The sequence below is a fragment of the Penicillium citrinum genome (genome assembly GCF_028827155.1).
Source record: "Penicillium citrinum strain IBT 23319 chromosome Unknown utg000005l:1.0-1900146.0:1.0-1900348.0, whole genome shotgun sequence".
In the NCBI taxonomy this organism is placed as follows: domain Eukaryota; kingdom Fungi; phylum Ascomycota; class Eurotiomycetes; order Eurotiales; family Aspergillaceae; genus Penicillium; species Penicillium citrinum.
The window spans coordinates 1,254,339-1,270,348 of NW_026622690.1; the positions used below are offsets into that span (position 1 = coordinate 1,254,339).

A 16,010-nucleotide genomic window follows, 5' to 3' on the forward strand; every position below is an offset into this window, starting at 1 on the left:
AGATACCAATAAGCCACGGTCTTCGCGATAGTCTCACATCTACAATTTGAACTTGAATACATCCATTATTCCTCTTTCTTCCCCCTCCATCCCCTCCCCTCAGCGGCTAATTCACCATGCACGGCATGGACATGGGCTCCAGTAGCTCAGGCAATGAGTGCAAAATCTCTGTAAGTGCCAAGAACAGAGGAATCTTGGCCGACTCCACTAATACAAAAACGACAGATGCTGTTTAATTGGTACACCATCGATGCTTGCTTTCTTTCAGAGGGATGGCAGATTCAAAATAATGGCATGTTTGCTGCTACTTGTATCGGTGTGATTCTACTTGTTATGCTGGTGGAAGCATTTCGTCGGATGGGCAAGGAATACGATAATTTCCTGACGCGCCAATTTGAACGCCAAGCCGTGGCGCAAAAAGCTGCTTTCGTCACGCACGTCGATAAGACTTCCTCCTCCTCCACCTCCACTCGAGGGGTAATTCGATTTCGAGTGACTCCCGTTCAGCAATTAGCGCGGGCGCTGATTCATGCGTTGACTTTTGGAGGAGCTTATATTGTCATGTTGCTGGCTATGTATTTCAATGTCTACGTGATCATTTGCATCTTTATTGGGGCAGGATTGGGCAAATTCTTGTGCGATTGGATGGTTGTTCAGATTGATTTGGATTCGACTCATGATGAAGCTAAAGGGATCGAGGAGACTACTGTGTGCTGTGGGTGATCTATTGATCAACCATTGATCGCTCATTGTAAATACTTATTAACAGGTATACTGGTGAAGCTGGTTTTATCAGTCTACGCATACTATGCATATAATTAATGCATATACGAATATCATGAATTTCATTAGTATACAGTATCTCCACTCTTAATACTGCTATCTATCATGTATCTTAACTATGTATTATATTCTAGAGCTCCATTTTGATTAATCAAATAGTATCTATACCAGATATGAGCACAGGCCAAGTCCATTGTATTCGAGTCTACGCATTTGCTAGTCCACGAGGGTCCTAGCCCTAACCGGCTCACCCCCATAGATCAGAGAATCAGAGAACCATTCAATAATTTTCAATTATTAAGAACAGAAAGTGTAATTTGCCCAGTCTACTTAGTATGTCAGCTCATTCAAACTCGAATTGAATTTGCTAATCGTCTGGTTAAATGCGGCTGTCATGATGTCATCTGGTCTAGACGTTGGATGCAACGACTGTTCTGTGGCGGACTGACAATTGGAAAGTTGGATGGCTTTGATGAATACCAAATTCCACGAGTTTCAAGTGGCAGTAAATACTTTAGTTTACTAAACAAGATGGCTGACCTGGAAGTCTCTTGTGAATGGCCTACCTTCCCAAGCGATGAAACACTGCACGAGGCCTTCGAGATCGAAATCAAGACCCAGAATGGCGACTCAGTACGATTCGGCGAGTTAGTCGCAGGGAAAGGTGACTCAATAACCACAATTGTCATATTTGGTGAGCTAGAAGTTGCTCTTTCTCGATATCCGACAGATTCCAAGACTAACCATTCGTTTCTTCATTCTTTAGTCCGTCATTGGTTCTGCACCTACGATCAGGATTATGTCCGGAATCTCGCAGGTAAAATAAAAGAACGACTTCTATCCACAGTCCCACCAAATGCACGACCAGCTCAAGTTATCATCATCGGATGTGGCGATTCCGACGGGATAGTACCGTACATCGAGACAACAACAGACGACTTTCCCATCTACTCCGATCCAACGGGGAAGATATACGATAAATTAGAAATGAAGAGAACAACTGCCTTTACCGATCCACCTCCATACACAGAACATTCACTGAGAAGTTCCTTCATGATCTGCATGAAGCAGATCTGGAAACGCGGAATGGCTGGTTTTAGAGGCGGGAGTTGGGATCAACAGGGTGGAGAGTGGATTTTTGTGAATGGGAAATTGAGGTATGCACATAGAATGGAGGCTGCGAATGATCATCTTACGGCGGAGCAATTGGTGGATATTTTGAAGACGGATGAGTTTCGTGAAGGGATTGAGGTTGTTCCGCCATCGAGTGCGGATGTGTCGGCGCAGAATGGAGGGATTCAAGAAAGTGATATCGCTGTAGAGTCGCAGAATGACAAACAGGAAGCCGAGAATCTGTGAAATTCCTTTTCAGGAATATTGCGTTCTATTTTTGTGTTTGGGCTGGCCGCCTATGTATTTGGTTTCCTTCATAGTCGGAGTTACACACGAATGTCATGACTATATCTAAGTTACTTAGTTGATACCTGGTAGTAATGCCGCCTTTGATGCTCGATTTGCACACCTTACTAGTAAGCATAGATATTAGCTTAATAAGAAGAACGAGATGACTCTAGAGGGAGGTATTTGACAAATTCCTCTCAAGCGTAACGGCTACATAGATCAAAATTTGGCCAGGCTTACTAGAAGAGACCTCGTGGTATCAACCAAATTGTATCGGATACAGTGTACAAGTAGTAAAAAGGCAGATATAAGCTTCAGAAGTCTTCAGATTACTCCACGTCCATCAGTACATCACTCATGATATGCAGAACATAAGAAAACTTCTTGACACTCCATTTACCAGAGTCCTTGAGTAGGCCGGCATAGTCAAGGAGGATCCGACGAGCGGATTGGTATCCCCCCTGCAAGGGAACCCCTCGAAGATAAATAGTCGCACCGTTGCGAATGAAGTTGACAGCTGGATCGTCAGTCGGCGAAAACGACTGACTTCCCCTCGGCTCCATGAAGCTCGTAAATCCATCCGTGCCGACCTGCTGCCAGTCGACATCGTCCATTAACTCAATCGAGCCCATGGTGGATGGTGTGCTGGTAGAGTTAGGAACCATGAAAGTGTAAAGACCTAGGACAAGCGCCGCGGAGAAGACAGATAAGATGGAATGGAAGGTAGGGTTATCTGAAGCCTTTCGATTGGTCATCGACTTGTGAATATGAGCGGCGTGAAGACACGATCGTCTGGCAGCAGGTGTTTGGGACCATTCGGCAATATCATCGAGTGCCTTCTTGGCTGGCGCAGGACCAGCTCGACCAGCGGCAAAGTCAAAGATTTGGATATCGGCTGTGAGCATCATGCACATATGATGCCACATAACCAAAGCGTTGGGATTCATTTTTTCCATGTATTCGCGATAATTCGTAATGATTTGGAATTGGAGAGATGGGAGACACCTGGCTCGACCATCCATTGCATATGTGTGGCAGGGAGCAAAAGGGTAGCTTGCGCGATTGGAGAGTAATCGATGATATGCCTCTGATTGGCGCAGTTGAACCATTGCAAGTACAGCTTGAATCGATAATTCGTCAGTCGGTCCCTCGATGGCTGGAATGTTGATGTTTTCCGACGGTGCCAGCACAGTTGGCATCAATATCCTCTTTCCGCTGCGAATAAGTTGTGTCCATCGCATTGACGAGTGTGCGCGGAAAAGAGCCTCGTTGCAGGGCATTATGAGTTGAATAGAGTCTGGGATGATTATAGGACTTGTTGAAAGTAAAGAGGAGTACCAGGAATCTAATAGAAGGAGTCCAATTATAACCCTATTGAGAGAAATTAAACACCGTCACTTAGAAATGGGAGGGTGATCATTTACCTTTTGGTAGATTCGACCTTGCTCCATGCCTTCCATCGCATGTCGATGTCAGGTACAGCCTCGAAGAGACTCATGTCCAATATTTGCCCTTCGGTGGCTGCAAAAAGCCCATGTCTTTGGGTAATCTATATTCTGATTAGCTGTTGCACTTCCCAGTTGGGTATTAAATCACTCTCCCCCGTTACTCACCGACATTAAATTAACGTAAAGCATCTGGCATTGCTCCAGATGTGTCTTATCCTGCCGAACGTCAGTATAGATGACTACCAAGATATGAACTGACTCATACCCCTGTCAAAACAGCCAAATTCAAGAATAGAAAGGCTGTCGCGAAAATAGACAACGTGCTAGAGGGAGATTCAACGCCCATTGTGCACTTTGCTACTTCGGCAGTGACTCTTTCAAGCATATTCTATTGCTCTCATTAGCCCGACTGCAATATGACTGTATCAACTGATTGCCCTACCGGGAAGTCTCTTGAGACAAAACTGGCGGTCCCCTTGGTGCCAAGCAACATCATTCCAATAAGGCACATGGCATACAGAAGCAGTGGGCGGGTTGTTTTGGCAGAAAAAGTTGGTAGATGTACAAATGGCACAAGTGGGTGAAATGTGCGAAAATAGAGATCAAGTGCCATATCTAAAATCTCGGCAGGAGGGAATTGAGGGATGAAGTTGGAGCCGGTCGTCGCGGGGGAGGCAACCCCGTTGTGTGGAGATGGCATTTGGGGGAAAGCAAGACCTGTTTGACCAATGGCGGCCTGAAGTCTACGCCTGCAATCTTCGTCAATGCCACACCGTGACCCTTGTATTGAAGGTGATTCACCGTGGGACAGTGATAATAAATTGACAGCAAATACATTGTCGACATCCGTGTGCACAACATCTCGCCACAGGCTGTTCATGATACGTCCAGTATGATTGGGCGGAGCTAACCAACACCGTTGAACGCGAAGGAACCGTTCATTCGGGATATTCTCATTGCTGGACTTAGAGCTATCAACAGATTGGCGATGATGCTGGTCCTGAGTGACCATTGATGGGTCGCCCATTAGCGGGAAATTGCCGTTGGTAAAATCTAGAGATCCATGATTGGAAGTGACATCAGTGCGTGGTTCGAGCCACAGCTGTAGCATATCACTCGATGTTGAGTCGAAAGCTAGGCTATTTCGCTGAGATTGCGCTGCCGGTGTTGTTTCGTTCCAGCCGAAATATGGCTGTTGCTCATCGACCATCATTGGGTTCATGTCTGCTCCGTTTCGACCATGGTTTGCAGAGATATCCGCCAAAAAGTCCAACGATGATGGCGGGACTCCATTGACCGAGAGACTTTGGTCTTGAGGTGTCGCGATAGAAGGAAATTGATGCGCCGGAGTGCCGACATTAGGTAAAAGCTGATTGCCATTCTCTGTGCCTGGTATCATTGGAGAGATCCCAACCATTGTAGATTGGCGTCTATCATGAGACTCCCCAACTGTGACATCTTTTGATCGAGCCGCACTGGGTGTCGCACCTTGGTTGTGGCCTTTCGCATGTCTGCTTAGGACATCACTGTATACGCGTTCGTTAGATCGTTTGCCGACGCGATATTCGGAGCACAAGTGGGGCGTAGATCGACGTCATTTTTTTTCTTTTCTAAAAAAGATAAAGAGAAGAAGCTCTGGTAATTCTTACCTTCGCGAGAATCTCTTATGGCAGACATTGCATTCGTAAGGACGTTCTTTGGTATCTACTCAAACCATGTTAGAGCTTGTGGTTCCCCGGTTTCTGCGCGAGGGCCGGAACTAACGAGATCGTTCATGGCGTTTGAAGTGCTCAGTCTTCTTGAAGCGACGGTCGCATATATTGCATTTTCGGAGGACCATGATGAAGCTCGCAAATCAGCGATGCATCACAAAGTACGAGACATGATTCAGGTTGAAAGGAGAGAAATAAGATCAAAGAGAGCGTCCAAAAGTTGGCGTCTTTTCGGAAGGAGGGGGGAAACGGTGTTAGTCAGCCCGGGGTTAAGCCGATCGTCGATGTTCTTCGTCTTTTCGTCTGCCCTCATTTGCTTTCATTTGCTCTTAATTGGCCTGGATTCGCCCTTATTCTGAAAGTAAATTCTACCGAGGATGGACCGCTGGGTCAGTCCCACTGCGTCTACGAATGGTAGTCCATATATCCGGGTTTAGTATGTTGCTTTGACCCTTGGCCATAAGCCACCGGATTCCCCGTGGGGAGAGAAAGATAACCCGAAGCCCTACTTAAGGGTACCAGATCCACTGCTGGTTGCGAGTCCAATACATAAGAAAGGGCAGATATAAGCTAATATCGCAATAGTGGTACAGCCCAGGCTATATTTTAGGGTTGATAGCAGGGTGTGCAGGAGATGAATTGCAGTGGAAAAACAAGACAAGATGAATGAAGGCTCGAATAACTTGGAATTGACAGAATCATTCGTTGATCGGCAGTTGACAATCTCAACAAGTACCGAGACATTTCTTGACCTACTCGCTAGCCATCTCAGCAAGTCGATCATCATCATAAAAGATCTCAAGTTGCCGCCGACGAGCCTCCTTGTCCTCCTTAGCGTGTTGGAGGATATTTCGAATATTCGGATATGCCGAGAATTTGTCCTGAAAGAACCACGAGTGAGCGTCATATTGAGTATCATTTTATTAGAATCACTTACTGGCAAAGCATCCCACGCTTTTGGGTCAGTGCCCTGGTCCTTAAAAGTGCCACAGCCAGTACGAGCATACTCCGTGAATAAGAATGACCGACTGCTTTCGATCATGATAGTCATTTGGTCTGATACACGTCAGAAAAAAAAAAGCGATCTAACAGATTCAAACTTATATCAGGGGCAAATTACTCACTCTCAAGAATCTTTCGAGGCTCATTTACCTGATTCCGCATCTCAGACACATAGTCCTCACTGAAGTTGCCATGGGGTGTATGGCTAATCTCTACGCTACCACCACCAGGTAAGAAGTCGTCTGAACGGCCCAGCCCATTACCATAGAGGGAAGCCAGAAATTCTGTAGCTGAATTACGATGGAAGTAAGGCAGTCGGAATGTGTTAGACGCCACATCCCAGCGTGGCCCAAACCAAAGGAAATCTGCCAGTGGAGTATTTGGATCGCGAGAGGCGGCAGTCAATACACAGTTCACTGAAGGGTCGGTATGATCGATCGAAGTAGCATTTTGAGACGAGAACTTGGTGAGATCGTACTGTGAATGATCATTTAGTTGTTTGTCAATGTATTTGCGCGAATATTCATCAACTCACCTTGTAGGGAACAACATTTCCATGCCAAGCTACCAAGTCAAAAGGACTATGATCTTGTTCAATCGCATGATACAATCCATTTGCTTTGTTCACAATAGCCCAATCTTCATGTAAATTATCATCGATAAATGCCACCGGATGCAAAAAATCACGAGGATTAGCTAGTCCATGTCCACCAATTGGACCCAGATCAGGCAAGTCCCACCGCGAACCCCAGATCTCAGTGATATACCCCCGAGCAACGCTATGACCCGGACCTAATCTGATAGCGAAGCGAAGACCCCGCGGTACCACGCAGATCTCACCTGGCTGAAGGAAGATCTTTCCAAGCTCTGTTTGGATATCCAGATTACCCAATTGGGCGACAATCAAAAAGTCACCATCAGTATTGCAGAAAGCACGGTGGTCCATGTCGGAATTGATCATGTAAACATAAATGGCAATACCCTCGCGTAGATTTGGATCTCCGCTTCCTCCCAGTGTATGCAGTCCATCGACGAAATCGATTTTCTGGTCGTCGGCGGGTAATGGGAAGGGCGCCCACTCGCCTTGTTCTGCTAGTGTGACGACTTTGGGGTTTAATGTGAGGAAACAATTTTCAATATCGGATTTGTGGGGGATATTGGCCTTATAACCATCTGGAAGGAGAGTCATATTAGAAAATAAGCCCTAACTGGGGTTGCTCCTGGCAAAGTTTGACTCACTGTGAGCTGCAGCAGGTCGTACCCGGTACATGTAGGTGCTGAAGTTCGCATGACGAGGAGCTGCAAATGCAGAGTACGTGATTCCTTCTGTGTAAAGTCCGAATCGAGGCTCTTGGGGGTTGTTTTGACCCGCTGGCAACGTCCCGGGTATCACTTCGGATTGAAGACGGTTGCCAAAACCCGCCTGATATTCATAAGGATCGTTGTCTCGCGTAGGCTTCCGGGACATGGTATCTGTATAGTGAAAGACCTTTTGCAGGTCCTTGATTGGCTTTCTCTCCTGGACTGGTGGAAGTGACATTTTGAGTTCAGTCCTGGCGAGATTGAAATATGCGGACTGTAATAATGATAGAGAGGAGATTGAGGATTGAAATGGGTGAAATAGATTTCTCAAGAGAGAAGCTTGATTGATTTTCTCAAGTTTAGTTGTTCGCGTATACTCCTAGACCCATATGGGGCTCTTTCATCATATCTCCAAGCGTAGCATCTCCCACATACAAGACCCACATAGGGTTCATGATGCCTACAGTAGTCAGGAACATTCTGGGTTCCCAGTCTAACTTGTTCCTCGTGGGGCCAGCGACTATTCACCCATTCAAATGCCCATGATATCAAATCTTTGATCTACCAACTCCACTGTTCCACTACTTGATTACCATACTCCGTATGGTACTATGATGTATTGCTGCTAGTTACGAGCTGTATCCTCAAACCCACGCCCCACATCCAATGAATGCTCGTGGGGCTTGTTGAAGTTGGAATATGGATGTGGCTAAGCTTGGCATCAATGCAATATCGACTGCATTCAAGTTAATTGTGTGCATACACTATACTACTGATTTGTAAAATAACCTCGAACGACTATAGATATACTTGATCACAGGACAACCTGAGGCAGTATGACTTTATTCTGAGATGAATATAACATTCATGGCCTATACTATTTACAGTTCGAATGGCCATTCAACTCGATGCACTCCAATGTATAGTAGTGATAGGTTTATTCTCTAATAAAAAGAGATGCAACGCCCATGCCGGTGCTGTCGTAGGTTAGCAGCTTGAATGCATTATGTCTTTTGAAAAAGGGCTCATCTTACCTTGCACACATGCTCACAATACCCATCTCCTTATCCGATCGCTGCAGTTCAGCTAACAGTGTCGCCACCTGTCGAGCTCCAGTTGCTGCAATAGGGTGCCCAAGGGCGATGGCACCTCCGTTAGGATTGACTTTTTCCATATCGAGACCCAGCTCGCGGAGGCAGTAAATCGACTGGCTTGCAAATGCTTCATTCATCTCAACGATATCAACATCTTTATTCTCAATTCCCAAATATTTATAAAGGTTTCGAATAGCAAAGATCGGACCAATGCCCATCTCATCTGGTGCACAACCGGCCACCTGAGTACCAGCGAATCGGGCAATGGGCTTCAAACCATGGGCATCGGCCCAGGATCGACGAGCCAGAATAGTACTCGATGCACCATCAGAAATTTGGGATCTGTGACGTGGACAAAGTTTAGCCAGGTTGTTCCGCATAAATATGATAGTAATATTAGGCTTGTGCCTAATCGCCAACTTACGAGTTGCCGGCAGTACTGAAACCATGCTCCAGCACTGGCTTAAGAGTCGCCAACTTCTCTGCCGTAACTTGATGCCGCACTCCTTCATCACGGTCCACTACGGAAATTGTCTCCTCGTCAATACCCGTACTAACAGAACGAACTGTCACTGGTACTAGCTCAGCCTTGAATCTGCCTGACTTCTGTGCTTCACTAGCTCGCCGTTGACTTTCAGCGGCAAATTCATCCTGTTCCCTTCGACTAATACCATAACGCGACGCAACGTTCTCGGAAGTCTGTAACATTGGAAGCAAACAGTCCCGTGCATCCTTCACAGATGATTCCTTCAAAGTGGGAGATACATCTACGGGAATCCCCCGTGAGCCGTAATTCCTTGACATGCTCTCCACTCCACCACCCAAGCCAACGTCAATTTGACCGGCCAGAATTGAATGCGAAATATGTGTAATAGCCTGGAGACTGCTCGAGCACTGACGATTCACCGTGTGGAAAGTTGTCGAGTTCGGGAAACCCGCTGCGTTCAACGCCATGCGACCGGTCTTCGCAAAGCCCAGCTCTGCGAGAACGTTGCCAATCATTACATCGTTAATTTGGCCTGGTTGAATATCTGCCTTTTTAACTGCAGCTTGCATTACCTGAAATTCGGTGGGTATCAGATTAGATCAGACTGAGCGAAATCAATTACATGTTTTAGAATGACACACCTGCATAAGAATCTCCTCTGGGTAGGAATCCTTAAATCCGCCCTTGAATGCTCTTGCAATGGGACTTCGCACTGCGGAGAGCACCACCACATCATTGGGACTCTTCTTGAGTATCTCACCAGCTGTTCTTCTCAACATGGTGGCGATGTAATGATTTCAAGGGAAGTGAAGAGAGGAAGAAGGAGAAGAAGAGGAAGAAGAAAAGAGAGAAAGCGGAAAATGAAAGAAGAACGGGGCAGTTGCATGCTTTCCCCGGACGGCGGGGCTTTTTGCACGGGGCATTTCTTGGCGATCGTCCCTTTTTTCTTCTTTTCTTTTCATTTCTTCTTCTTCTTTTTTTTTTGTCAGCTGCGAATCCTCTGGCTTTCTCTTCTCTCGTTGGTTTTTGTTCTGCTGCAGCTTCTCCTCGTTTCCCCGATCCTTGGCAATTACTGGGATTTACCGCGGTTGACTCGGCTGTTCATTCGGATCTTAGTTTAGGTATGGCAGTATTTGGGACTCTTTACTTTTTCCTTTCCTTTTCTTTTCCTGTTTCCTGTGGGTTCAATTCTTCGCCACGACCGGTGGCCAATTGGGCGTGATGGATGGGAAATCAGTGGAGAAGTACGTTGATGTGGGGTGATGAGTGGAACTGTTGACTGGCAGATGTTGTCATACAGTAGTTATAATGTACAATGGATAATGTGGACGATGTTCCACCGGGTTAGGCGAGCTATCCACATGCATTTCATCTATGTCGTTAAGACTGATCTACTGTACTCATTTAATCCACCGAGTCAGATCTTACAATCTCACCGTCCCAGGACTCGGATTTACCCCCTTCCCTTCAGAAGACTCGTCAGATGCACTCATTTCCCATCCTCGCCCACGGTATCGTGCGGGCCATATACCCGATTTCCCAGGAGCCATGATACCATTAGGATCCAAACAATCCTTGATCTTCTCATTGAACTTCAATAATGCACCATTATTCCAATTATATGTTCCCGCAATCTGATCCATAAAGGCTAAATGAGTGCGGTACTCACCGTACCCTCGTTTAGCAGCGTCGTCGATCATTCCCCGCAGACAAGCCCTCGCGTTATTACGCATAGCCGGATCGTCGCGGTTAAATACAATCTCAACGATCAGATGCATTTCACGAAGACCCACGACAAAGGTAGGGAAAAAATCGAGATCATATTCATCGCATCGTTTTCGTGCAATATCCCACAAGGCCGTTGCGTCGTTCCCGCGGACGGGCGACACTGGACTGAAGGCAATATGTCCTCCATTTGGATGCCAGTTTACCCAGCGGAGTTCTTCGATATCGGGGATCCCAGAGGCGATTCGGTCTCGAACCCAGAAGTAGTCATTTGCAGGGAGAGACGCTGGGTCGATTCGTCTTGCGCCGGGGATTTTCATGAACTCTTTGTGTATGATATCCAGTTTGTATTGTCGAATTTCTTTAGGACCATAGGACATGCCGTAGTAGAGCCAAGAGCAGTCACCGTGGGAAAGGCTCTGGGCAGCCTCGTGTATGAATGAGTCAGGCATACGGCCTTTACCTTTGTAGTACGAGCTTCGAGGTTTGCCTTCCAATCCAACCTGCATGCTGATATGGCGAAGCTGCGCGACATTTTCAAGGATCATAGCAATTCTGAGAGGACGAATGATATCGATCTGATGAGGTTAGTGGTAAGCAGAGGGTGTTTTGAAGCAATTGTTTCTTACTAGCTGGCTAAGATCCTCGTCCTTCGGGAATGTATAAAGCTAGTCGCGAATTTGGTCAGCAATAGTATACCAAAACAAATCAAGCTGGTACTGATAGATCTTACATAGCTCTCGTGGTCACCGGGATTGGGCATCAGTCCGAATCCCATCTTTGTCACAACTCCCATATTAGACTGAGAGAATATTCCACTGCAAAAGAGCGCATTAGCAGATGTGCTAAACCCAGAGTCGTGGCAATTCCACAACGTAGGAGTACATACTCAGCAGTTGGACCAAACCCATAAGGGAAAAGCTGCCAACTATTATTCCCCGGCAGTGCACCCATTCCCGTCCTGATCACTTCTCCAGTTGGTAAAACGACCTCCAAGCCACAATGCATCATCCAGTGATCTCCATAGGGCGTATACCCCACACCACGGTCAAGTGCATTTCCCAAGACAGACCCACCTCCAATATCAGGAACGTCTACCCAAAGATGCTGGAATCCTCTTGCTTGGATTTCTTCGTAAAGGGCAAAATACGTCACGCCCGGTTCGACAAGACAGGTACAATCGTCAGGATTGATATGGAGGATTCGATTCATTCGCCGGCCAAGATCGAGTACAACGGCACCACGGACTCGAGGGGCTGCGCCTCCGTAGCCATCTACCTTTGTTAGAAATGTAATTTATCTCAGAGAAAAATGTCAACGTACAGTTTCGCCCGATGGAGATTGGGGAGATGGGGATGCGGTAGGCGTTGGCCCATTGTACAATTGTTTGAACTTCTTCTGTGCTTCCGGGGTACACCACGACAGATGCGACGAAGTCGCTATCATCTGATATGTGCATTCCATCGTGGGTATTTGGATCTAGAAGAATTGGTGATTAGTGGATCATATTTTTTTTTTCCTTGCGCATAGAAATAGCCCACTGACTTTCCATATACCTAGAACGCAGTAATTAATTTAGTATTCCATAATCTTCACATAAGTAGCTTTGATTATAAGCTACCTGACACTGGAAGGGATCATACCATCCATCATCAAGTTTCGTTACAAACTCGACGTATTCATCGCCTAGCCGATCGCAGAGCTCTGCAATTGCAGTACGAAAAGTGGTCTGATTTATTCCTTGTGGAAGGGCTACCTTTGTCCTATCGCTTTCAGGCTTAGTCGCTATATTCAAAATTGCAGACTTTGTCTCCTGCGCTTTTTCGAAAAGTCTTGTTGGAATTCCATTATGTTTGTCTGACAGGAGAGGCGTTGGGGGTACGGGTTTGGAAGCCATGGTGATGAGATGGGATTGAGATAGTAGGATACAAGTCAAAGTAATAATTCACAGAGGTCAAATTATCTTCAGGCAACTTCCCATTGACCACTACGACTATGATTTGCTTTAAGTAGCTCATTCTTAAATTTCCCCTCTTTTACTCGTACATACGTTGCTGCTTTTGATATCTCATGATGATTGGATGATCTTTGCTAGGCAAGTACATAGCGTGACACAAATGCCTGACGTGGGAAACAATCAAGTGAAAACACATGCTAACTTGCGGATTTACCCCGGATTCTATGGTGACAGGAGGCCATAGCCAGGCATATATGCACGAGAGAGCGGAGACGTGAGGGGATGCCCCGCTCGCCAACCCGATCGATGTACTATGTATTGATGCTGGCAGGCCTTTCCAACGTTTTTGCAACTGCCAGTATATACTGTACGATCATCTTATTTTCTTGTTCTAGTTTGTTCAAGGTGAATCATACGGCACGACAATGTCTACAGTCCGGATCCCGGGGATGAACGGGATGCATTCCGAAGATTCATCAAGTTCCGAGGGCTTCCCGAGTCGCTGCCGAAGAGACATCCGTAGTAAAATACCAGTTAATTACGGGGTTGATTACCGGCATCTTACAATACACCAAGGCATTCTCCCCTCAGTCATGCCCGCCTTCTTAAATGTGCACCTTCCAAACGCTCTCTTCATAGTGAGGCTAAATCCAATTGACCGACCTCCTTCCCCAAGAGATGCGACACTTTTACTACATACAAAGTCACCCACATGTTCTTAACAATACATTAGGGACTTTTTCATCTCTCAACAACCACTGTTCCTCCACATTCACCCCTTCATTCCCATTGGGGGTGACCATGGGGACTGGCTCCATTAAATCCTAACTAGACCTTCACTGAGAATCGGCTAGTCTTGTGGGGTCGGCTTCCGATGGCGGCAAAAGCCTTTGGGGCTCGCCGCTCTCCCTCTCCGATCTTGTGGGGGAACAGGCGGTGGCCGCTGCCGGGTAAGCGTTTTTTCGGCTTGTCTGGGTCAGTTCCTAGCCGAAAGGGCAATGAGTTGGGGAGAATGGGGTAGCTTTTGCGATAAGTCAATTTAATTCATTCTTTTTTTCTTTCTCTTCTACTTTTCTTCTCTTCTCTTCTTTGTTCTGTTCGTCCAGAAAGCACTACCCCAGGATTTTTTATTCTTGAAGGTAGTTGTTCACCATGGCGCGGCCTGTTCCTGCGATCAAGGTGTTCCGGCCTATTTGGCGGCGGAACTTTTCTGCCTCCACTTCTCGAAGCGCCATCAACAAGTTGTGTAAGTCAGCAGAGGAGGCTGTCAAGGATGTGAAGGGTAACTCAACTCTGTTGGTCGGTGGTTTTGGTTTCTCGGGTGTTCCTAACACCCTGATCAACGCTGTTCACGCTCGTTCTGAGGTCAAGAACTTGACCGTTGTTTCTAACAATGCCGGCATGCCCGGTGCTGGTCTCGGTAGGTATAATGTGTTTTATGTTGCAATTAACTCTAGAACTAACATATCAACCCACCGACAGGCCAATTGCTTGAGTCCAAGCAGATCACCAAGATGATCGCCTCTTTCATTGGCGAGAACAAGGTGTTCGAGAAGATGTATCTCACTGGTGACCTGACCCTGGAGCTTACTCCCCAGGGAACCATCGCTGAGAAATGCGCCGCCGGTGCGGCTGGCGTTCCGGCTTTCTACACTCCCGCGGCTTACGGTACTATCATTCAAACTGGTGAACTCCCTATTCGGTACAACAAGGATGGCTCTGTGGCAGAAATGTCCAAGCCTAAGGAAACTCGCACCTTCAACGGCAAGGAATTCATTCTGGAAGAATCGATCTTCGGTGACTACGCTCTGGTTCGCGCACACAAGGCCGACAAGCTCGGTAACTGTCAGTTCCGCAAGGCTATGAACAACTTCAACGAGGCCATGGCCAAGAATGCCAAATACACCATTGTCGAGGCCGATGAGATCGTCGAGGTTGGCGAGATCGCCCCGGAGAGCATCCACCTGCAGGGCATCTACGTCGACGCTGTCATCCAGAGCACCGAGCCCACCCAGATTGAAAAATTGACTTTCGCTAAGAACCCCGAGGACCTGCTTGCTGCTGGCTCTGGAGAGGCTACTGCCCGCCGTGAGCGTATCGTCAAGCGTGCTGCTAAGGAGTTCAAGGATGGCATGTACGTCAACCTTGGTATTGGTATTCCCTTAATCGCTCCCTCCTACCTGCCCGAGGGTGTCGAGGTCGTCCTACAAGCTGAGAATGGTATTCTGGGCCTGGGTGGCTACCCCCACCCCGGTGAGGAGGACCCTGACCTGATCAATCCCGGAAAGGAGACTGTCACTCTTGGCCGTGGTGCTTCCCTGTTCGGCTCTCACGAGAGCTTCGGTATGATTCGCGCTGGTAAGATCGACCTTACCATGCTTGGTGCTCTGCAGGTCAGCCAGTTTGGCGGTATGTTCTCCTTCCCCCCCCCCCCCTTTTTTTTTAAAAAAAAAAAGCCAGAGAACTTATCTTCTTTTCTAGATCTGGCCAACTTTATGCTTCCCGGTAAGGTCAAGGGTGTCGGTGGTGCCATGGATCTGGTCGCCAACCCCGAGAAGACCAAGGTCGTTGTGACAATGGTACGTACATGATTTTCAATTAATCATTTGAGGATAATACACTAATTTCTCTCGCTTTTTTTAGGAGCACACCGATAAGAAGGGCAACCCCAAGATTCTCAGCGACTGCACATTCCCCCTCACCGGCCCCCGCTGTGTTTCGACTATTATTACCGACCTCGCTGTCTTCGACGTCAGCACCACTGAGGGTCTGACCCTGATCGAGCACGCCGAGGGTGTCACTATTGATGAGATCCGCAGCAAGACTGCTGCTCCTTTCAAGGTCTCCGCCGACCTCAAGCCCATGCAGCTGTAAATTTGATGGAAATATACCAATTGTAGATTTTGGATTCGGGATTTGTTACATTTGTTTTGCATGTGAATACACCAAGCTGTAGATTGAAAATTAGAGCACTTTCATGATTATTACCACTTCGTACATGCTGCCATCCACTATCTACTGTATTCACTATTTGCTGCTACATAAAATTGAATCTTCCCCCGCGAGAAATTCATGTGGGGTCGAACCCACCTTTACTCT

At 46.9% G+C, this 16,010-nt stretch overlaps 7 protein-coding genes across 7 annotated transcripts; 3 read left to right on the plus strand and 4 right to left on the minus strand.

Moving 5' to 3' along the window:
• Nucleotides 1-116: 116 nt before the first annotated feature.
• N7469_006304 (copper transporter family protein) lies at nucleotides 117-723 on the plus strand (the record flags this gene model as incomplete). The annotated part of the gene is made up of 2 exons (XM_056645222.1): nucleotides 117-170; nucleotides 226-723. 2 exons carry the CDS (start codon nucleotides 117-119, stop codon nucleotides 721-723), a joined length of 552 nt encoding a protein of 183 aa, XP_056500460.1.
• A 591-nt stretch (nucleotides 724-1,314) lies between these two features.
• On the plus strand, nucleotides 1,315-2,142 carry N7469_006305 (peroxiredoxin-like family protein; the record flags this gene model as incomplete). Its single annotated transcript, XM_056645223.1, has 1 exon — nucleotides 1,315-2,142. The coding sequence occupies one exon, from the start codon at nucleotides 1,315-1,317 to the stop codon at nucleotides 2,140-2,142; it is 828 nt and encodes a 275-aa protein (XP_056500461.1).
• Nucleotides 2,143-2,513: 371 nt separating this feature from the next.
• N7469_006306 (fungal specific transcription factor domain-containing protein) lies at nucleotides 2,514-5,049 on the minus strand (the record flags this gene model as incomplete). Its single annotated transcript, XM_056645224.1, has 5 exons — nucleotides 2,514-3,555; nucleotides 3,609-3,733; nucleotides 3,798-3,848; nucleotides 3,898-4,020; nucleotides 4,075-5,049. The coding sequence occupies 5 exons, from the start codon at nucleotides 5,047-5,049 to the stop codon at nucleotides 2,514-2,516; spliced, it is 2,316 nt and encodes a 771-aa protein (XP_056500462.1).
• A 1,047-nt stretch (nucleotides 5,050-6,096) lies between these two features.
• Nucleotides 6,097-7,886, minus strand: N7469_006307 (uncharacterized protein; the record flags this gene model as incomplete). The annotated part of the gene is made up of 5 exons (XM_056645225.1): nucleotides 6,097-6,225; nucleotides 6,282-6,400; nucleotides 6,469-6,823; nucleotides 6,882-7,519; nucleotides 7,586-7,886. 5 exons carry the CDS (start codon nucleotides 7,884-7,886, stop codon nucleotides 6,097-6,099), a joined length of 1,542 nt encoding a protein of 513 aa, XP_056500463.1.
• A 699-nt stretch (nucleotides 7,887-8,585) lies between these two features.
• On the minus strand, nucleotides 8,586-10,008 carry N7469_006308 (thiolase family protein; the record flags this gene model as incomplete). Its single annotated transcript, XM_056645226.1, has 4 exons — nucleotides 8,586-8,625; nucleotides 8,683-9,084; nucleotides 9,167-9,801; nucleotides 9,871-10,008. The coding sequence occupies 4 exons, from the start codon at nucleotides 10,006-10,008 to the stop codon at nucleotides 8,586-8,588; spliced, it is 1,215 nt and encodes a 404-aa protein (XP_056500464.1).
• Nucleotides 10,009-10,686: 678 nt separating this feature from the next.
• On the minus strand, nucleotides 10,687-12,851 carry N7469_006309 (FAD-binding oxidoreductase; the record flags this gene model as incomplete). The annotated part of the gene is made up of 7 exons (XM_056645227.1): nucleotides 10,687-11,532; nucleotides 11,584-11,622; nucleotides 11,688-11,772; nucleotides 11,844-12,228; nucleotides 12,278-12,433; nucleotides 12,500-12,510; nucleotides 12,598-12,851. Coding segments are annotated over 7 exons (1,776 nt in total), but the record flags the coding sequence as incomplete, so codon positions are not given.
• Nucleotides 12,852-14,063: 1,212 nt separating this feature from the next.
• N7469_006310 (3-oxoacid CoA-transferase) lies at nucleotides 14,064-15,785 on the plus strand (the record flags this gene model as incomplete). The annotated part of the gene is made up of 4 exons (XM_056645228.1): nucleotides 14,064-14,331; nucleotides 14,394-15,320; nucleotides 15,393-15,490; nucleotides 15,555-15,785. The coding sequence occupies 4 exons, from the start codon at nucleotides 14,064-14,066 to the stop codon at nucleotides 15,783-15,785; spliced, it is 1,524 nt and encodes a 507-aa protein (XP_056500466.1).
• Nucleotides 15,786-16,010: the final 225 nt, after the last annotated feature.